Source organism: Dendrobium catenatum, unplaced genomic scaffold (assembly GCF_001605985.2).
Source record: "Dendrobium catenatum unplaced genomic scaffold, ASM160598v2 fragScaff_scaffold_133, whole genome shotgun sequence".
Taxonomy (NCBI): domain Eukaryota; kingdom Viridiplantae; phylum Streptophyta; class Magnoliopsida; order Asparagales; family Orchidaceae; genus Dendrobium; species Dendrobium catenatum.
Window position 1 is genome coordinate 10007707 of NW_021318595.1, and position 21418 is coordinate 10029124.

The 21418-nt window shown below is 35.7% G+C and overlaps 3 protein-coding genes across 3 annotated transcripts; all 3 read left to right on the forward strand.

Moving 5' to 3' along the window:
- The first annotated feature begins 3523 nt into the window (after positions 1–3523).
- LOC110110021 (probable aldo-keto reductase 1) lies at positions 3524–7493 on the forward strand. Its single transcript, XM_020841303.2, has 7 exons — positions 3524–3595; positions 3809–3976; positions 4056–4262; positions 4351–4523; positions 5534–5630; positions 5709–5862; positions 6951–7493. The coding sequence occupies exons 1-7, from the start codon at positions 3536–3538 to the stop codon at positions 7136–7138; spliced, it is 1047 nt and encodes a 348-aa protein (XP_020696962.1). The 5' UTR covers positions 3524–3535; the 3' UTR covers positions 7139–7493.
- Positions 7494–9207: 1714 nt separating this feature from the next.
- Positions 9208–12575, forward strand: LOC110110020 (probable aldo-keto reductase 1). Its single transcript, XM_020841301.2, has 7 exons — positions 9208–9370; positions 9647–9814; positions 9979–10185; positions 10279–10451; positions 10889–10985; positions 11100–11253; positions 12225–12575. The coding sequence occupies exons 1-7, from the start codon at positions 9311–9313 to the stop codon at positions 12410–12412; spliced, it is 1047 nt and encodes a 348-aa protein (XP_020696960.1). The 5' UTR covers positions 9208–9310; the 3' UTR covers positions 12413–12575.
- Positions 12576–16895: 4320 nt separating this feature from the next.
- LOC110110034 (probable aldo-keto reductase 1) lies at positions 16896–20252 on the forward strand. The gene is made up of 7 exons (XM_020841318.2): positions 16896–17055; positions 17326–17493; positions 17646–17852; positions 17946–18118; positions 18557–18653; positions 18767–18920; positions 19874–20252. Exons 1-7 carry the CDS (start codon positions 16996–16998, stop codon positions 20059–20061), a joined length of 1047 nt encoding a protein of 348 aa, XP_020696977.1. The 5' UTR covers positions 16896–16995; the 3' UTR covers positions 20062–20252.
- Positions 20253–21418: the final 1166 nt, after the last annotated feature.

Here is a 21418-nt window from a genome sequence, read left to right on the forward strand (position 1 = left end):
ATAGCTATTGGGCCATTCTTCTTGAGGCTTTTTCTACCCCTTGCATAGGGAATCCATTATCTCATTTCAGTAAAACTTTGAAGCAGATAAAATGTGCTATTAAAAAAGAAAAGTGGTCCTCTTCCACATGCGTTTCTAGACATTTGGATAACTTGAATAATGAACAAGCTAATCTGTTGGTTAAGCTTCAAAATGATCCTATCAATCCTGCTTTAAATCACTCATTCAAGGAGTTAAATATGGAGCTTGCAAAATTCAATTCAATGTATGCCTCTTGGATAACTCAGAGGGCTAAAGTGAAGTGGATAAAAAATGGGGAGGAGGACTTAAAATTCTTATATGCAAAAATTAGAACCAGAAGAGGTTCTAACAACTCTGTGGCTAATCTCCTTACTAATAATTCAGCCTCTTCTAGATCTGATGTGATTAATTCTCTTATTCAATTTTATCAAGGCCTCTATAACCCCTTGCCTCCTCCTAATGAGAACCTGAATGGTTTTCCTGTTGGGGTGTTATTACCACAAACTCATGTTTCCAGGCTCTCTTCTCTAGTGCTGGATGAGGAGATTAAATATGTAGTTTTTTCGGGCTCTTCTAATTCAGCCCCGGGGCCTGACGGTTTCAATTTCTTTTTTTATAAGTCGGCTTGGCATATAATCGGTCCATCTGTCTGTAGGGCCATTAAATCTTTTTTTCCAAAAATGTTATATGCCTAATGGTGTAAAGGCTACAGCACTAGCAATTATCCCAAAGCACAAAAATGCTACTGCTATTTCTGAATACAGACCTATAGCGTCATGTAATGTTATCTACAAAATAATTGCCAAGGTGCTTGCCGAAAGACTGAAACCAGTGATGAACTTGATTGTTAAGGACAATCAAGCGGGCTTTGTAAAATCTAGAGTTTCCACTGATAATATACTTCTTGCTAATGAAATTCTATGTTTTGCTGGTAAGAGAAGGAATTACAACACCTTTTGTGCAAAACTGGACATAAAAAAGGTTTTTGACTCTGTTAGCCGAAAATTTTTGCTAGATAGACTAGCCCAAAAAGGTTTTCTCCATAATGCTCAATGGGGCTCTAGAAGGTTTTTTCTCTTCTTATGCTGGACTTCGTCAGGGATGCCCTCTCAGTCCCTATTTATTTTGCATAGTCATGGATGCTTTTTCAAACCTATTGGAGAGTAGAGGATTTAGAGGCATATCCATTGACAACTACTCTCTCTCTCATCTGTTATATGCAGATGATGTATTAATTTTTGGGGAGGCTACATTGGAGAATTGCAATATTTTGGCCAACTCTTTAAGGGATTTTGCTAATTCTTCAGGTCTCCAAGTTAACTATGAAAAAAGTGCTATAATGTTCCCAAGAAATCAAAGTCACATTCAAGATATTTGTCAAGCTCTAACTATTTTCAATATTGTCAATAAAATAAATTACCTTGGCATTCCCTTATCTTATTATAGATTGAAAATAGAATATTACTTGCCTTTATTGGACAAAGTCAATAAGAAAATGAATGGATGGAAAGCCAACCTCTTGTCTTTTGCGGGTAGGCTGCAATACATCAAATTCACTATTCAAAATACAATTGCGTATTGGATTAGAGGGTCTATATTGCCAAAATATGTTTACAAATTTCTCAACAAATCCAGTGCCAGGTTTTTGTTTTTTGGGGACACTATGAATGCTAAAAAGTTACACATGATTTCTTGGGATAAAATATGTAGACCCAAAAATAAAGGAGGTCTTGGCATTCCTTCCATCTCTGCTATGCAATTTGCGTACATTTGTTCTGTTATATTTAGAATGTATAATTGCTCAACTCCTCTCTCCACGTGGCTTCTCTGCCAATACAAATCCCCTTGGAGACCATTTAGTGTGAACCTGGCAACCAAAACATGGAAACTCATATGCAAGACTGCTTTTGAAGTTAAACATTGTTTTAATTTCAAAATTACCCAGAATGCTTCAATATCTCTGATCTGGGATCACTGGTTGAATAATGAGACTGTAACTGATCATTTAGGCGGGTATTCTATGGATGATTGTCCTGATATTTTCTTGAAAGACCTGATAATTGGTACTCAATGGATTTTTCCTGAATCCATTCCTCCTTATCTGAGAAACTTGGTTGCTGGTATTAATACCATTGGGGAGGAGGGACCGTGTCTGTTATGGAAAAACAGGCCCAATTATAAATTCAAAAATTGTATAGAAGAATTCTATGCGGATTATCAAACTTGTTCTTGGCATAAAATGGTGTGGGCTAAAAGAAACATACTCAAGCATTCGGTTTTTGTCTGGATGGCTCTAGTTGGTGGTTTAAAGACAGCTGATACTCTTATCACTAGAAACATTAATGTTCCTGGCACTTGCAGCCTGTGCCATTATCACAATGAAATTGTCTCTCATATGTTCTTTGAGTGCTCTTATACTTTTACCATTCTCACTGCTTTATTTCCTGGAATGAAACACTTTCTTTTCAGACCAACCATTATGCAGGTTTTTGAATGGGTAAAAGTTCAATACAAAGGGAATGCGAAGGTTAAAAATTACTTTTATGTGACTGTTTGTTGTGCTATTTACCATATCTGGAGAGAAAGAAATGGTAGGAGGTTTGGTAATGCCATCAACTGTGACACTTCTCTGTTACATATAATAAAGAGAAATTTATGTGAAAAAATACATAAATGGGGAAATTCTTTGGATCTTATGGAATTGCTGTAAGTTGGCAGACGTTCATCGTGCCAGCTTCTTTAATCATTCTATGGCCCTATCGATGCAAATGTCCCAGATTGGTGTATGTAGCCTCCTGGACAATGATGATACTCCCAAAAATTTGTATTGGTTCCCTTGGAAGGCCTACGGGCAACCAGGGAATTCAATATGCAATAATTGATCAAATTCCTGACATACTAAATCTGAGTCCAGGTTTTTTATGGCTTGGGAGCTCCTTAATTACTGATGGTCACCACACGATTAAATATGCGTCTGCATTCTCTATAGGGAGTTTTTCATAGCATGCTATGGATTGGGAGCTCTATAATTTCGGATGGTCCTCTCCGGATTCTGCTCGTCTGTTAGTCTCTACAGGGAGTTTTTCATGATTTTCAGCTGATTTTATCTGTATGTAGGGAGATAGTAATAATTTTGTTTACTGTTTTTCTTCTGTATTACTGCTGCTAAGCAGATAGTTACTATGTGGTTTTTTAAATTTGTTTTGGTAGCTTTTTTATGCTGATAGTTATTTTTTGTTGGTTCACTACTACTGGCAGGTTGTGGTAGTAGTCAGCCTTTCCATTGTATTCTATTTGTTGGAATGAATTGGGCTAAGCACTAAATTTTCCCAAAAAAAAAAAAACGATATTAAATGATGCATGCGCTGACCTCACCAATCGCAAACACAGAGCTCACAATGGTCATCAGATCAAGACTCTTTAAATTGAAGGCCCATAAGCCAAACTCAAAGTTAGGCGAGAGAGAAGAATCTGATTTTTTTTGTTTGCAGAGGCTAAGACAAGATCGCAAGCAATGGAGGAGCAAAGCCAAATCCTCATACCAAGAGTGAAGTTGGGATCTCAGGGATTAGAGGTGACAAACTCAATCTTTCAAGTCCTTTATCTTCGAACTTGGAATATCTTTGTTCAACTTCTTGCAGATAGCAATGTATTGTATTTTGTTCATTTTTTTGAACTTTTTTTGAGGAAAAAGAGGGCACGATCCTTATTTAAGCCTTGGTTTTGTCTTATTTATTGTTGTCATAGTGTATTTACTGATTCGTTCTCTTTTTCTCTCCTTATTTAGGTATCTAAATTAGGGTTTGGGTGTATGGGTCTCACTGGAAGGTATAATTCTCCTGTGTGTGAAGAAGAGGGGATTTCCATCATCAAGGAAGCTTTTGAAAAAGGCATAACCTTTTTTGACACCTCCGATGTTTATGGACCTCATACTAATGAAATCCTGCTTGGCAAGGTCTGTGTTAAATCCCCTTCTCTTCTTTCGAATAAGGATGTATGAAAGATTTATAGATGAAGAAAATGACTGCCTGCAGGCACTGAAGCAGCTTCCGAGGGAAAAGATTCAATTGGCGACTAAATTTGGCAATGTGGGGTTTGATGAAGGAGGAAACCCTATCGTAAATGGTAAGGCAGAGTATGTGAGGGCTTGCTTGGAAGGAAGCCTCAAGCGGCTTGGATTGGATTACATCGATTTGTATTATCAGCACCGGGTTGATCAAACTGTGCCCATTGAAGAAACAGTGAGACCACTAACCATCAAAATTTTTGAATTCTGTGAATCTTTCATGGCTTAAGCTTGGTGTTTGGCTCCTACTCATGTGATCATAGGTTGGAGAACTTAAGAAGTTGGTTGAGGAGGGTAAGGTAAAGTATGTTGGGCTATCAGAAGCAAGCGCTGATACAATCAGGCGAGCTCATGCTGTTCACCCAATTAGTGCATTGCAAATAGAGTGGTCTCTTTGGACTAGAGATATCGAGGAAGAGATAATCCCACTTTGCAGGTTTGGAAAATTTAGGCTTCGTTTGGGACGGCTTTCTTTTTGCTTCTTAAAGCAGTTTTTTTGTACAAAAGTTTTTAATTTTGTGCTAAAAAGTTGCTTTAAGAAACAGTAAGAAAGTTGTTCCAAATGAAGTCTTAGTTATTCATATATAGACTTATTGCTGGTTAACAACTTACATTTGCTATTATAGTTTTTAGTAAGAACTTTAAATGTTAGGCTTTAAATTTTTACTCTTCATTTTTTTGATAGTTTAACTGCCTACATGTTGAAAAAAATAAGGAATATCGATAGCAATAATTGATTAAATTTCTACTCTTTATATTGCTGAAAGACTAGAATAATTCCAGGAAAGTTTATCGTATATTTGTTTTATGAAACATCTTGATTTGTAGTAGAAAGGAAAATGTTTCATTTGATATGTTAATTGAGTTAGTATTCAGTAATAATCATCGAATTATATACTCAAAGGTTGGATTATCATGATTAGATGAGGGAGGATAGAACAGGAAGCTTAAAAATCATTCTTGTTTTCACTAACTAACACAATGGAGATGTAATTCTCTATTAATGTTGTTATGAATTGATTTAGTTTTAGGTTAATTATTTTGTTCCTGCAAGTTATAACACCATTGTTAATATCTATTAATAGAGGTCATATGTGATGTATTAGTTTTGGGGGGAAATTAGAATAAAGTTTTAGACTAGATTTTCCTCCTCCAAATTCTGCTCTCTTCTCTCAAAAGTAGAACTCAAAAAGCTCAAGAACTCCTCCCAATAGGCAAGTAGTGTCATCTTTAAATGTGAATATTCAAATTATGAAATCCCTGTAAATGCTCATACCTTGTTTAAAGCAAAGACCAAATGGTGGAATCAAGGAAGCATAAAGGTAGTAGAATTTTGTTTTTTGTGCATTTTGTCATCTTTATCATTTTATGCATGTTGGCATTCCAATCTTGCTAATTGTTTGATTGCAACTATATTTAAATCTACTTATTCTTTCCTATTTGTAGAGAGCTTGGGATTGGAGTAGTTCCATATAGTCCTATTGGCCGTGGCTTTTTTGCTGGTAAAGCAGTTCTTGAAAGTGTGCCTGCAAATAGTGCACTGGTAACATTGTGATAATTATAATGCACTTATGTTCATGAGTTTGAGTTCAACACATTATTGAAGCTGTTTCTATGTCAGGCTTCACACCCAAGATTCAGTGAAGAAAATCTAGAGAAAAATAAGATGCTATACTTCAGGTTAGAGAAATTGGCTACAAAACACCAATGCACAACAGCTCAGTTAGCTTTGGCTTGGGTACTTCATCAAGGAAACGATGTTGTTCCTATTCCAGGTGCTCTTCCATATGAAACACATAATTTCTAAAACCACCAGAAAATGACCAATTGCTGCCGATAATAAATGATTTTCCTATAATGTGCTATGTGAGATGTGTATGTTGATAAAAGCAATATCTTAGTTCTGACATTTATCCTTTGGATTGTTTAGCATTTGACTATGTTCTCCCTAGAAAGTAAGTCACATTCTCATATATTACACTGGTGATGTAGCTAGTTTCATAGTTCTCATCAAGCACATTGCATTCAACTTACGTAGAGATATTATTAGCCTTTTAGCTGACATCACCCTACAGGCTTGAAGATTTTACCATAATTTGACCTTCAGGTACAAGATTGTTTTATGCTTACAATAACTACATATGTGAATGTTGAAAAATTGAAGATATTATGCCGGACAATCAATTATATTATAATACTGAAAAGATGTAGCAAAAGTTGTAACCTATCCATTATAATTTAATTATGTGTTGAAAATCATACCAAATTTCACAATGAAGTCCCTCAAGTCTTCGATAAGCTATTATTACATCCTTTCATATGATAAAATATATGATTATGTTTAAAATGTTTTGTGCATTGCAGAAGGAACAGTTTCTTTCATATTGATTTGTTCATATAAATAGTTTTCTCCTTTCTCTGAGCTTCACTTGGTCCAATTGTAGTACTACCACATTGTTGCTCGAGCATATATTACCGTGGACTTTCCGGTGGATGGACATTCGCCGGAAAAAGCGGCGGATATTTTTCCTGTAAATTTCCTGCATATTTATCGTCTTTACTTTACCAGCGCATATTCCGCCGGCTATATCGCCTGTACATAAAATATTCCGGCCCATTGTCCGTCCGAAATTACCGGCAAAATCACGGTGTAAATTGCGCTGGTTTACTTAAACTCAACGAAAACATTCCAACATATTATGAAAATTTTTACTATAATGCTGGATTTTTTTTAGTGCATCCTTGACCCTCTAACCTATCATTTAAACAACTGCTAATTACTAGTTGATCTCCTGATCAATATGGCAATAAATTAAAGAATGTTATCAAAAAATTTTTGTGAAGTATCTTATTTTACTTTCAGGGACAACAAAGAGCAAGAATCTGAGCAGCAACATTGGCTCTTTAAATGTGAAACTGACAGAAGATGACTTGAAAGAACTTTCAAATGCAATCTCAATCCAAGAGGTTGCTGGTTCAAATAATTGGGGTTACATGGAATCAATCTCATGGAAGTATGCAAATACGCCTGCAAAAGCTAGGGATGCATAAAATCGATCAAATTCCCAAACAAAGCACCGGCCTTTCACCTTCTCTGGTACTATTTCTCTGCATTGTATTAGATTTAGATTTTGTTTGGGACAACTTTTTTACTGTTTTTTAAAACAGTTTTTTAGTATAAAATTAAAAATTATGTGCTAAAAGATTACTTTAAAAAGCAGTAAGAAAACCGTCTCAAACGAAATCTTAGAGAGATGGGATGAAACTATTGCATTCTGAGTTTCTCACATCATCTTTATTCTGTATGGAATGTCTTGAGGCGGATGTAGTCTTGTATCAAGGATAATTCTTGAATAAACTCTCAAATGAGCATAATAAATGAAAATTTATGAGATTTTTTATTTTATTGATAGAGAGAGATGTGCTTAGAATTATACTTACGAAAGAAGTAATATCAAAGAAAATTGTTACCTAGGCAAGAGGATAGTGCAATAGAAAAATGTGTTTAATTTCAAATTGTCCTTCATCTATTTGTATGTGTTTATTTTAGTCCCAGAATATAATGTTATTTCAATTTAATCCCTCAACCAGATTGATACAAAATGGTCCCTCTTGGATCAAATTTGGATCAATTTTGTAAAGTCAATAGACTAAATTGAGATCAATTTTATATCAAAATTCAAAATTATAATAAGAGAGATTGTTTTAGATTAATTTTGCATAGTTTAGGGATTAAATTGATACTTTGGAATTAAATTTGCCATACACGAATAGTCTAGGGATTATTATGAAAGTTTTCTGATAAAAAAATAATAATAAAATTGAAGGTTATTAATAATGAAGATATATTATAATATTTGTTGCATATTTTTATTGTAAATACTGAGCATATATGATAATATATGTAATACAGAGGGAATGTCTTAGCCATTCATAATGAATAGAATATCATCTATAACAAGAGTATATAGGATATAGGTGATATGGAGAGAGAGGCCTCAATATTAGTTTAAACTTGACCAACATAACATTTTTCTTAAGGCAATACAATTGGTTCCATTAAGATGCAATAGTTTGTGGTAGGTTGTATTTATATATTATTGCTTTCTTGCTTGGGGGTCCCTTTTCATGAAAAGTGAGGGGTATATTTATATATTTTCTGAGAATAACATGACTCATAAATAGGAGGAAGATAAAGCGTAAATTGGGAGTGGTTTTGATGGACAACAGGTGTTGAATCCCTTGATCATTGACTGTTTATTGAGCATTTAAATGTCTTCATGATATCAAAATTGGTGATTCAGGTTCGTTGGATTTGTCTCATCGAGTCGCTCAATTCGACTATAAGCATGTCATGTTTAGAAACTGTTTGGTAATCTAAACTATGGTTTGAACATCTAATTATGATAATTCAAAAAATAGAGGAAACATCTAATATATCATTCATAGTTTGAACATCTAATTATGATAATTCAAAAAATAGAGGAAACATCTAATATATCATTTTTAAAAATTTAAAATATTACAATTTAAGTTTTTATTTTTAATTAAAATAACAAAAAATAGGATCAAATATATTTTTTTATCATAAATATTTATCCTCTTAAGTAAGATAATGTGACAATATTCATAATAGAAATGAATTATGATATAAATTATCAAAAAATAATGGTAAAAAAATTGCATTAAAAATAGTGACAAAAAATGACTTTTTTTTTTTAAATTTTTAAAGCAATTTTTTAATAAAAAAAAATTTAAACAAAAAATTATCTATCAAAAAATTATTTTAAAAATTAATAAGGAAATCATCCGAAACAAAACCTAACTTTCATTTTTTTTTACCATATTAATTCATCAAACAAAAATATTTTCAGTTCTAAATTCGAATCATATATTATTCTCAATTGAAGTGAGATCAAATATTAATTATTAAACACGTCAGGTCATAGGTAATGTAAAAGTGGGACCCGGTCCTTTTAGTAAAAAAAAAAAAAACGAAACAAAATTTTAGTAATATTTCTTATAGATAATGCATGGGCTGACCTCACCGATCCCAAGTGTGTCGCTAGTAGACAAGATTGAGGTTTAAAACTGGATAGTAAGCTCACTTGCGGTTATCAGATCCAGACACTTCGCTTGCCTGCAACGCAAGAAGCACCTAAAATACGGGCGAGAGGAAGAAAAGCTTGATTTTTTGTGGCTTGGGATTCAGATAGAGAAGAAATGGGAGAGCAAAACGAAATTTTGATACCCAGAGTGAAGCTGGGATCCCAGGGATTAGAGGTAACAAACTCATTCTTTGAAGTTCTCAATTTTTTTTTTTTCAAAATTTTAGTTTTTGTTCTTAATTGGTCTCGGAATTCTTGCAGTTCTTAGTTCGAATTCTTGAATATTGTAATGTGTTCTATTTTGCGCATTTTTCAACTTCATTTGAGGAAAAAGCTTCGTCATTGATAAAGAGAACGCCACCTTAAGCCTTGTTTATGTATATTGGTTTTGTCATGCATTGTTATCAAGATGTCTTGATTGATTTCTGATTATTTATTTCTCCTGATTTAGGTATCCAAATTAGGATTTGGCTGTTTTGGTCTCACTGCAACGTATAGTTCTCCGATTTCTGAGGAAGAGGGCATCTCCATCATCAAGGAAGCTTTTAACAAAGGCATCACCTTTTTTGACACCTCCGATGTTTATGGACCTCATACTAACGAAATCCTGCTTGGCAAGGTCTGTTTTAAACCCCCTTCTCTTCTTATGTCTTTCGTAATTAACTTGTTCCTTAATAAGTATACATGACAGATTTGAAGAGTAAATTTGTTGGTTTATAAAGTTGTGATATTATTATTATTATTATTATTATTATTATTATTGAAGAAATTGTATGATTGCAGGCATTGAAAGAACTTCCACGGGAGAAGATTCAGTTGGCCACAAAGTTTGGGATTGTAGAGCTTAATCAAGGAGGCAATCCTATCATAAATGGTAAGCCAGAGTATGTGAGAGCTTGCTTGGAACGAAGTCTCAAGCGGCTTGGATTGGATTACATCGATCTGTATTATCAGCACCGGATTGATCAAACTGTGCCAATTGAAGAAACAGTGAGACTACTAATCAAACATTAAATTCTTTTGAATGTTGCAACTCTTTAATTTTTTGTACTGTACTTAGATTATTGTTATCTACTTTTGTAGATTGAGGAGCTTAAGAAGTTGGTTGAGGAGGGTAAGGTGAAGTATGTTGGGTTGTCAGAAGCAAGCGCAGATACAATCAGACGAGCACACGCTGTTCACCCAATTAGTGCGTTGCAAATAGAATGGTCTCTTTGGACTAGAGATATTGAGGAAGAGATAATCCCACTTTGCAGGTTTGGCCACTTTTATTAGTCTTCTTAAGAATTCCGGTGGTAAAACCACCGGTAACTGTGTCGTACATATAAAATTCTGGCGGCATTGTGGGAGGCAAAATGACTATCGGAAATTCCTGCAGTCAAACCGCCGGTATAACCGCCGCTTATTACCTGAGATTATACCGCCGGTGATTCCGACGATTATTTGGCCACCGGAAATGCCGCGGATATTTGATGAATTTCTTGCAGTAATTGATGTTCACAAAACTCTCAAATGTTAGAGTATAAACTTTTATTTCTCAATTTTTTTCCATAGCTTAACTGCCCGCCTTTTGTTTGATTTTATTTTGTTCAAGAATGTCATAAACACAGTATATTAGCATGGACCCTACCTTACAGAGGATACTTTGGCATGCATCTGTATTTAAATGCACATCTTCTTCTCCACTTTGTAGAGAACTTGGAATCGGAATAGTACCATATAGCCCTCTTGGCTGCGGCTTTTTCGGTGGTAGAGCAGTCCTTGAAAGTGTGCCTGCAAATAGTTCATTGGTATAGTTTTGATTTAATTTGTTTCTTTTATATTATTGCAAGTAGTCGAAATTATAATGCACTTATTTTATTGAGTTCAAGTTCATCATATTACTGAAGAAGCTTTTATTCCAGGCCTCACATCCAAGATTCAGTGAAGACAATCTAAAGAAAAATAAGATACTATACTTCAGGTTAGAAAAACTGGCTGCAAAGCACCAATGCTCAACAGCTCAATTAGCTTTGGCTTGGATCCTTCATCAAGGAAATGATGTTGTTCCAATCCCAGGTGAGATTCCATTTAACACTTACATTTCTTTTGTCCATACTTAGTAGAACTCAAACCACTATGCCAAACATTTATGATAATATGGTGATGAAACATGGTATAAATTATACTGAAATTTTGGAGATATTATATTAAATAATTAGTTATAGATATCTAAAATGACCGTGCATAAGATGGATGATGTGGAACATCTTAATTATGATAGATCTTAGGCATACTATATCTTTAATTTATAGAATGTTCTATTTGCTTTATAAATAGCTAGGATTAGGTGTAATGAAGAGATAAAGAATATATGATATTGCTTTGAGTTTAGTATTTGTTCTCTAGTTTTGTTTGCTCCATTCTACCAACGATCCACTGCATAAGTTTTACTCCTCTTGCATCGGAAGAGCTCAACTCCATCGAGGCGCATCATTGGAGAGAGATAGATGTAGACATCATAATCAGCCCTCCTTGGCCTAAATAAATAGTTTTCTTTCTTGTATGCCATTCATTACAAGTAATTCTCTCCCTTCTTATAACTGTCTATGAAATAAAATTATCATATTGTCATATAGGTGGACAACCTGCTTCATAAATATTTTACATTCACTCTTGAAGTTATAATGAAATCTTGCGTGCAGTTTTAGATTATTTTTTTATATTAAAAAAAATAACATACAAAAAAATTTACCAAATTGGGCTTTAGAAAATGTTGGCTGGTTCTCAAATGATCATCTTTCTCTGTGTCTCTCCACCCTAATCCTTCTTATACATTATTTTAATAAAGAAAATAATTCGAACATATAAGACCTGATTGGTAATGATAGTGAACTTGGAAATAATGAATCCAAACTATAATTTTTCTACCATCTGAACCCTCTAATCTCTCATTTGAAAGAGCAAGAGCAAACTACTACTTGATCTCTTTATCTATTGAATTCAACTGCTGCAAAAATTGCTCACTTGTTTTTCTATTTTGCTTTCAGGGACAACAAAGATCAAGAATCTAAACAGCAACATTGGTTCTGTAAATGTGAAGCTTACAGAAGATGATTTGGAAGAACTTTCAAATGCGGTCCCTGCTCACGAGGTTGCTGGTTCAAGGACCTTGGGCTCATTTGAATCAATCTCCTGGAAATATGCAAACACTCCTGCAAAAGTTAACAATGCATAAAATTAGTCAGATCTCTAAACAATGAAGAAGTTTTCACTTTCTCTGCCAGAATTTATGCGCGTAATATGAGATTTAAGGAGATCAGGTCAATATAGTCTATACTATCAAGAACAAGTTTTGCTGCGGTTTATTTGAATAAAAGTTGTTTATTTTGCCTTTCCAAGAAGCTGATGCGAATGGTTATGGTTATGGGGTTGTTTGATTGCAGAGTGTGCTGTATTACAAATGTTTAGCTGAGAGTAAATAAATTTAAGATATCTTTTAAAGTAGTTTTGAATATTTCAATCAGTTCTTTTTTTATAATGAATTTGGAATGCAATAGATTCTGGCAAATTCCAAATTCATAGCAAAATGCGACATCGCCTTCATGACCTCTTGGCAAAAGCATGGCAAACTTGATAAAGGCTTGAAAGTAGTCGAGCCAGGCCTATGGGAAGACGAATGCAGAATGCTTTCGAGATATAGTTGTTGGGATTTTTTGGAGGAAGGAAGGTTTCTTTAATGTAGAGGGAGAGAGGGAGGGGAGAATGAAGAGGGAATGGAGGGAGAGAGCATACAGCTTTTATTAATTCGTTCTTTTGGGGATATATCCATTACATCAACTTATAAATCTATATATGGATATTGACATTGATATGATGTCTTGCAGAACTAACATAACTTTAAATTGAATCAAATCCTAACAATGTTTATATTGGTCCAATTTTACAATGAGTAACAAAAACAATCTTCCCAGCAGGTTGCCTCTCCTTGCTGCAGTGACAACACCTTGCTCTACTTTCCACCGATCGTGTCCTGGTAGCTGCACCTCCACCTTGCGGCTAATCTTTTTGCTTCCCTGCCTTGACCGAGTGTTGCGACCCGACCGGCTCCCTGCACGAACTCCATAAGCAAACATACTAACCCGAGGCCAATCTTGCTCGTGCTAGGCCTCCATTGTGCGTTCTGATCCACGGCCTCATCTCGTGCTCCCGTGCGTTCTAAATCACACGCGTCTGCGCCCATCGCTGTTCCTCCCACATTTCACACCCTCGTGCCCTACGCAGCGCTTGTTCTGTGATCTTTTGACCTGAACTCGACCCCCTGCTCGCCCATGCCCAGTGCCAATTGTGCAACACAGCCGCCTGTCCAGGTTCGATCCCAACTTGTGGGACTTCTCTCATTCCAAACCTTGGTTCGCCTCCTTGGTTCGACACAGTCAAGCAACTCGTGAGCCAAGCTCAATGAGCTAACGAGGCAAGCTTGAGCCATCTCTGACTCTATTTGTTAGCTTGTGAGAAATAACGACGAGATGATTGAAAAATTCAAATGCAAGATGAAACAAGAATTCGAGAAGACAGATTTGGGATTGATGAAATATTTTCTTGGTCTGAAAGTTAGATAAGAAAAGTCGGGAATTTTTTTATCACAAGAATCATACTCAAAAGATATTCTAAAGAAGAAAAAGATGGAAAATAGTTATCCAATAACGACACCGATGGAACCAGGTGCTAAACTCCTAAGGTTTGATAGTGGAGATCAAGTCGATGCAACAAAATATTGAAGCTTGGTGGTTATCTCACATGCACAAGGCCAGACATATCCTACAACATTGGAGTGATAAGTTGGTTCTTGGTAGAGCCGATCTACACGCATTGGAAGGTGCTAAAGAAAGTTCTATGATATATCTGAGGAACATAATCACTAATATTATTTTACTCGAAGACAAAGGAATATAGATTGGTGGGTTACTCCGATAGCGATTGGTGCAGAGACACAGATGATCGAAAGAGTACATCGGGGCACATGTTTTTTTTTTGGGAAAAATGGCATTTACATTGCTATCAAAAAAACAACCGAACGTGACACTTTTAATATTTGAAGCAAAATACGTGGAAGCATCATTTTGTGGGTGTCACGCAGTTTGGCTAAGGAATCAGCTCCACGAATTGAATCTCCAACAAATAGAGGCTTCCGAGATTCGTGTTGATAGCAAATCTGCAATCGAGTTAGTAAGGAATCTAGTACATCATGAAAGAAGCAAGTAAATCGATATCAAGTTTCACTTCATCCAAGAACACACAAAGGAAGGAAGGAAGCACGATAATGAGTTAGATTGTGAGTCATGATCAAGTACAAATCCGTTATCCACAATATTTTTAGAAAAATACAAAATGATAATTGGCATGAAGGATGGAGGAGGAATTTGTTGATAAACTCAACCATCCGGATAATACAGGTAACCAACTTGAGATAGTGGCTGTAAATGGAGTAGTGGGTTGTTTTTATGTAACAATAGAAATAGTGGGCTATTTCATATAACTGTACTGGGAATAGTGGGCTGTTTTTATGTAACCATTGGAATTGTGGGTTATTTTAAAGCCTAAAAATGTTCTTAGTGTGTAGTTGAAAATGTTATGGAAAATTTGAAAAGTTTTAGCGTCTATCTCCTCTCTATTGAAGAAAATTTAGTGTTCCTGTTTTCTACATTTTTTTTTTCTTTTTGTTCTGTTAAAAAGTGCTCCCTTCCAAGAAAAAAAATAATATAAATCCTAGTGCATTGTTACCGAGCGTGAGGTTGTATAGAGAAGGGAGAAGTTCTCCCTTCATGCTGACCAAGGAAGAGATGTTGTGTATGCATGAAATGCTCCATTGAATATAAAAGCAGCCGCTGCTCCTCCTTTGCAAGCTTCGCGAATGGCCTGCTATGCCTACGAAGTACGGGCGGATTATTACGTCCGGTGTTCGGATTCGTCTGGACATCAATCCAAACGCACCACGTCACCCAAATGCACCAGGTCCGGATGTATTTGGGTGACATGGCACGTCTGGATTGGATGTCCAGACGTCCGGTGACCGGACGTAATAATTCGCCCCGCGAATGGCCTGCTATGCCTATGAAGTACGTGCAAGTGGAATTTATGCCTTCTCTAAGAGAGGAGCCAGGAGCCAAAAGCTTCGCCGCCAGGCGACCCACCTTCACTCAATGCAAGGTTTCTTAAATCAAATAATGCAACCTCGCCCTCACTGTCAGCAATACCTTCATCTCCCACAGCAAAACTTCGGCAACCCGCCACCAAAAAGGTGGACGCGGCGACCAACGAAACTTCGGTTTCATTTGGGACGGCTTTCTTACTCCTTTTTAAAATAGCTTTATAATATAAAGAAATTAATTTTTAAACTAGAAAGCTGCTTTAAGAAGTAGTAAAAAAACCGTCCCAAACAAAGCCTTCATCTCTTGCCATGGTGTCCCAAACCCTCATAATGCTTGAAGTAGCTGCGATGGTCCAAACGAAGTAGCTGCGATGGTCCAAAAAAAAAAACTATTTATGTTATTATATAATTACTTTAGTTTAAATAGCCTACTTGACGTGAATTTCATGCATTCATAGTTATTTTTCTTAGGTTTGCTTGAGATAGCTTATTAACTGTTTTATTTTTCAGATAAATTATAAATTTATTTTTATACTTTTGGTTTATTACTTTCATGCTATTTAAAAAAAATACGATGAAAAGCTACTTTTTATAACAAAATTGATTAATATTTTGTGTGAGATAGCTTTTTAATGTACCTTTTTAGTACAATTTTTTAAATTAAAAAATTTTGTACTAAAAAACTTGTTTAACAAGTTATTTCAAAGAAAACCTAAGTTAATTTCCTCATAGTCATTTCATAGCTATTTTTTAAAAAATTATAATCATCTCAAATAAATCCTAAATCTAACAAATGAGTGATTGGATCTTGTTTTCTTTGTATTTTATTTTTTTTTCTTGTTAATTTTAATTAAAATAGGAACATACTTAAAAGTGTATTTGTACGCAGCTTTCCTTGATTTGTTGGTTGTGACTTGTGAGTTTAGCTCTTAATTAAGAGGCCTAGAATTTGAATCTAGCTTATATGTGTGTATTTGAACACTCCCTAATTTCCAAACGAAACCTAAATTTCATTTTCTTAACATAGTAATTCATAAAAAAAAAGTTATAAATTTGGCATCATATATTAATCCTATTTTTTTGGAACGAGATATCCATCCACTGTCATACCCGGATGGGCACTTGGCGGCGTGACTAATTATCGGCTGATCTAGAAGAGGCACCTACCCCAGAAGCCTCATGGTCGCACTTGATTGGCCCTCATTTAAAAGATGCTGCTGCTCGAAGAGAATCGAGCACAGATTAAAAAACAACCAATCTTACTTGCCCACCAACCAATCAAACTAAGGATCAGTGGGTCACATATTAATCTAAATTTAATTGAGATATATATTAATTACGTCAGCGGATATGTAATGTAAAAGTAGGACCTACCCTTTTAGTAAAATAAAAAAATTAAAAAAAAAAAAAAAACCAAATTTCAGTAATATTTCTTATAGATGATGCATTGGCTGACCTCACCATTCCCAAGTGCGTTGCTAGACAAGAGTGACTCGAGTGAGTTTGCAAACTGGAGAGTAAGCTCACTTGCGGTTATCAGATCCGGACACTTTGCTTTAAATTGAAGGCCCGGCTACGATCGCTTGTCTGCAACGCAAGAAGCTACTAAAATACGGGCGAGAGGGAGAAAAACTAGATTTTTGGTCGCTGGGGATTCAGATAGAGAAGAAATGGGAGAGCAAAACGAAATTTTGATACCCAGAATGAAGCTGGGATCCCAGGGATTAGAGGTAACAAACTCATTCTTCAAAGTTCTTAATTTTTTTTGCAAAATTTTAGTTTGTGTTCTGAATTGGTTTTGGAGTTCTTGCAGTTCTTAGTTCAAATTCTTGAATTTTGTAATGTGTTCTATTTTGCGCATTTTTCAACCTCATTTGAGGAAAAAGCTTCGTCAATGATAAAGAGAACAACACCTTAAGCCTTGTTTATGTATGGTTTTTTCATGCATTGTTATCAAGATGTCTTGATTGATTTCTGATTATTTATTTCTCCTAATTTAGGTATCCAAATTAGGGTTTGGCTGTATGGGTCTCACTGGAACGTATAGTTCTCCGATTTATGAAGAAGAGGGCATATCCATCATCAAGGAAGCTTTTAACAAAGGCATCACCTTTTTTGACACCTCCGATGTTTATGGACCTCATACTAATGAAATCCTGCTTGGCAAGGTCTGTATTAAATCCCCTTCTCTTCTTATGGCTTTCGTAATCAACTTGTTTCTTAATAAGTATACATGACAGATTTGAAGAGGAGTAAATTTGTTGGTTTAAAAGGTTGTGATATTATTATTATGATTATTGAAGAAATTGTATGATTGCAGGCATTGAAGGAACTTCCACGGGAGAAGATTCAGTTGGCCACAAAGTTTGGGATTGTAGAGCTTAATCAAGGAGGCAATCCTATCGTAAATGGTAAACCAGAGTATGTGAGAGCTTGCTTGGAAGGAAGTCTCAAGCGGCTTGGATTGGATTACATCGATCTGTATTATCAGCACCGGATTGATCAAACTGTGCCAATTGAAGAAACAGTGAGACTACTAATCAACCATTAAATTCTTTTGAATGTTGCAACTCTTTAATTTTTTATAGTGTTCTTAGATTATAGTAATCTACTATTGTAGATTGGGGAGCTTAAGAAGTTGGTTGAGGAGGGTAAGGTGAAGTATGTTGGTCTGTCAGAAGCAAGCGCAGATACAATCAGACGAGCACACGTTGTTCACCCAATTAGTGCGTTGCAAATAGAATGGTCTCTTTGGACTAGAGATATTGAGGAAGAGATAATCCCACTTTGCAGGTTTGGCCACTTTTATTAGCCTTCTTAAGAATTCCGGCGGTAAAACCACCGGTAACTGTGTCGTACATATAAAATTCCGGCGGCATTGTGGGCAGCAAAATGACTGTCGGAAATTCCAATAGTCAAACCACATGTATAACTGCCGCTTATTACCTACGGTCATACCGCTTGTGATTCCGGCGATTATTTAGCCACCGGAAATGCCGCGGGTATTTGATGAATTTCCTGCAATGATTGATGTTCACAAGACCCTAAAATGTTAGAGTTTAAGATTTTATTTCTCAATTTTTTTTCATAGCTTAACTGTCCACATTTTGTTTGATTTTATTTTTTTCAAGAATGTGATAAACGTAGTATATTAGCATGGATCCCTACCTTACAGAGGATGCTTTGGCTTGCATCTGTATTTAAATGCACATCTTCTTCTCCACTTTGTAGAGAACTTGGAATTGGAATAGTACCATATAGCCCTCTTGGCCGCGGCTTTTTCGGTGGTAGAGCAGTCCTTGATAGTGTGCCTGCAAATAGTTCATTGGTATAGTTTTGATTTAATTGTTTCTTTTATATTATTGCAAGTAGTCGAAATTATAATGCACTTATTTTAATGAGTTCATGTTCATCATATTACTGAAGCTGCTTTTATTCCAGGCCTCACATCCAAGATTCAATGAAGATAATCTAAAGAAAAATAAGATCATATACTTCAGGTTGGAAAAACTGGCTGCAAAGCACCATTGCTCAACAGCTCAATTAGCTTTGGCTTGGATCCTTCATCAAGGAAATGATGTTGTTCCAATCCCAGGTGAGATTCCATATAACACTTACATTTCTTTTGTCCATACTTAGCAGAACTCAAACCACTATATCAAACGTTTATGATGATATAGTGATGAAAACATGGTATAAATTATACTGAAATTTTGGAGATATTATATTAAATAATTTGTTAAAGATATCTAAAATGACCGTGCATAAGATGGATGATATGGAACATCTTAGTTATAATAGAGCTTAGGAATATATCTTTAATTTCTAGAATGTTTTATTTGCATTATAAATAGTTAGGATTAGATGTAAGGAGGAGATAAAGAATATATGGTATTGCTTTGAGTTTAGTATTTGTTCTCTAGTTTTGTTTGCACCTCTATTCTCCCAACGATCCACTACATAAGTTTTACTCCTTGCTTCAAAAAAGCTCAACACCATCGAGGTGCGTCATTGAGAGAGAGATAGACGTCGACATCATGATCAGCCCTCTTGGGCCTAAATAAATAGTTTTCTTTCTTGTACCCCATTCATTACAAGTAATTCTCTCCCTTATAACTGTCTATGAAATAAAACTATCACATTGTCATATAGGTGGACAACCTGCTTCATAAATATTTTGCATTCACTCTTGAAGTTATAATGAAATCTTGCATACAGTTTTAGATTATTTTTTTATTAAAAACAAAACAAAAAATTATACCAAATTGGGCTTTAGAAAATGTTGGCTAGTTCTCAATGATCATCTTTCTCTGTGTCTCTCCACCCTTGTACTTCTTATACATTATTTTAATAAGGAAAATAATTCGAACATTTAACACCCGATTGGTAATGATAGTGAACTTGGAAATCATGAGTCCAAACTATATTTTTTCTGCCATCTATAATCTCTCATTTGAAAGAGCAAGAGCAAACTACTACTTGATCTCTTTGTCTATTGAATTCAACTGCTGCAAAAATTGCTCACTTGTTTTTCTATTTTGCTTTCAGGAACAACAAAGATCAAGAATCTAAACAGCAACATTGGTTCTATAAACGTGAAGCTTACAGAAGATGATTTGGAAGAACTTTCTAATGCGGTCCCTGCTCACGAGGTTGTTGGTTCAAGGACCTGGGGCTCATTTGAGTCAATCTCCTGGAAATATGCAAACACTCCTGCAAAAGTTAACAATGCATAAAATCAGTCAGATCTCTAAACAATGTAGAAGTTTTCACTATCTCTTCCAGAATTTATGTGCGTAATATGAGATTTAAGGAGATCAGGTTGATATAGTCTATACCATCAAGAACAAGTTTTGCTGCGGTTTATTTGAATAAAAGTTGTTTATTTTGCCTTTCCTGAAGAAGCTGATGCGAATGGTTATGCTTATGGGGTTGTTTGATTCCAGAGTGTGCTGTATTTCAAATGTTTAGCTGATAGTAAATAAATTTAAGATATCTTTTGAAGTAGTTTTGAATATTTCTATCAGTTCTTTTTTATATATAATGAATTTGGAATGCAATAGATTTAGGCAAATTCCAAATTCATACACAATGTGAACTCGCCTCATGACCTCTTAGCAAAAGCATGGCAAACTTGACCAAGGCTGGAAAGTAGTCGAGCCAGGACTATAGGAAGACGAATGCAAAATGCTTTTCAGATATAGTTGTTGAGATTTTTTTGGAGAAAGGAAGGTTTGTTGAATGTAGAGGGAGAGAGGGAGAGAGGGAGGGGAGAATGAAGAGGGAATGGAGGGAGAGAGCACATAGCTTTTATTAGTTCATTCTTTTGGGATACATCCCTTACATCAACTTATAAACCTATATATAGATATTGACATTGATATTGCAGAACAAGCATAACTTTAAATTGGATCAAATTTTAATAATCTTTATCTTGATCCAATTTTACAATAAATTAAAAAAAAAAAATCTTCACCGCTGGTTGCCTCTCCTTGCTGCAATGACAACACCTTGCTCTATTTTCCACCGATCACCTCCTGGCAGTTGCACCTCCACCTTGTGGCTGATCTTTTTGCTTCCCTGCCTTGATAGAGATCAACTGCTCCACCTGCTTCCATCAAGAACTACCTAAGGAGAGTCTCCACCGGATGGCCTACTTCTCCTCCACCTACTTGCTTGAACCTGCATCTGCTGCGACCCGACCGACTCCCTGCATGAACTCCATGAGCAAACATGCCAACCTAAGCCCAATCTTGCTCTTGACATGCCTCCATTATGCGTTCTGATCCACGACCTCAAATCGGGCTCCCGCGCATTCTAAAGCTCGCGCACCATCATTGTTACTCCCACAATATGCACCCTTGTGCCTTATGCAGCGCTTGTTCTGTGAGCTTCTGACCTGACCTAAACCCCCTGCTCGCCCGTGTCTAGTGCCAACTGTACGACAAAGCCGCTCGTCCAAGTCTAACCCCAACTTGTGGGATTGCTCCCATTCCAAACCTTGGTTTGCCTCCCAGGTCATGGCCTTTAGTTTGTTTCGCTTCTAGGTTTGTACAATCAACTCTCCTGTTGCTGTCTTGCATTTACGACCCG

Bases quoted from the DNA above. Each gene is read 5' to 3' on its own strand.
- LOC110110021 (XM_020841303.2), top strand. From the start codon at position 3,536: ATGGAGGAGCAAAGCCAAATCCTCATACCAAGAGTGAAGTTGGGATCT. The intron at 3,977-4,055 runs GTCTGTGTTAAA...GACTGCCTGCAG, and splicing joins ATGAAATCCTGCTTGGCAAG to GCACTGAAGCAGCTTCCGAG. The intron at 4,524-5,533 runs GTTTGGAAAATT...TCCTATTTGTAG, and splicing joins GAGATAATCCCACTTTGCAG to AGAGCTTGGGATTGGAGTAG.
- LOC110110020 (XM_020841301.2), top strand. From the start codon at position 9,311: ATGGGAGAGCAAAACGAAATTTTGATACCCAGAGTGAAGCTGGGATCC. The intron at 9,371-9,646 runs GTAACAAACTCA...CTCCTGATTTAG, and splicing joins TGGGATCCCAGGGATTAGAG to GTATCCAAATTAGGATTTGG. The intron at 11,254-12,224 runs GTGAGATTCCAT...TTTTGCTTTCAG, and splicing joins TGATGTTGTTCCAATCCCAG to GGACAACAAAGATCAAGAAT.
- LOC110110034 (XM_020841318.2), top strand. From the start codon at position 16,996: ATGGGAGAGCAAAACGAAATTTTGATACCCAGAATGAAGCTGGGATCC. The intron at 18,119-18,556 runs GTTTGGCCACTT...TCCACTTTGTAG, and splicing joins GAGATAATCCCACTTTGCAG to AGAACTTGGAATTGGAATAG. The intron at 18,921-19,873 runs GTGAGATTCCAT...TTTTGCTTTCAG, and splicing joins TGATGTTGTTCCAATCCCAG to GAACAACAAAGATCAAGAAT.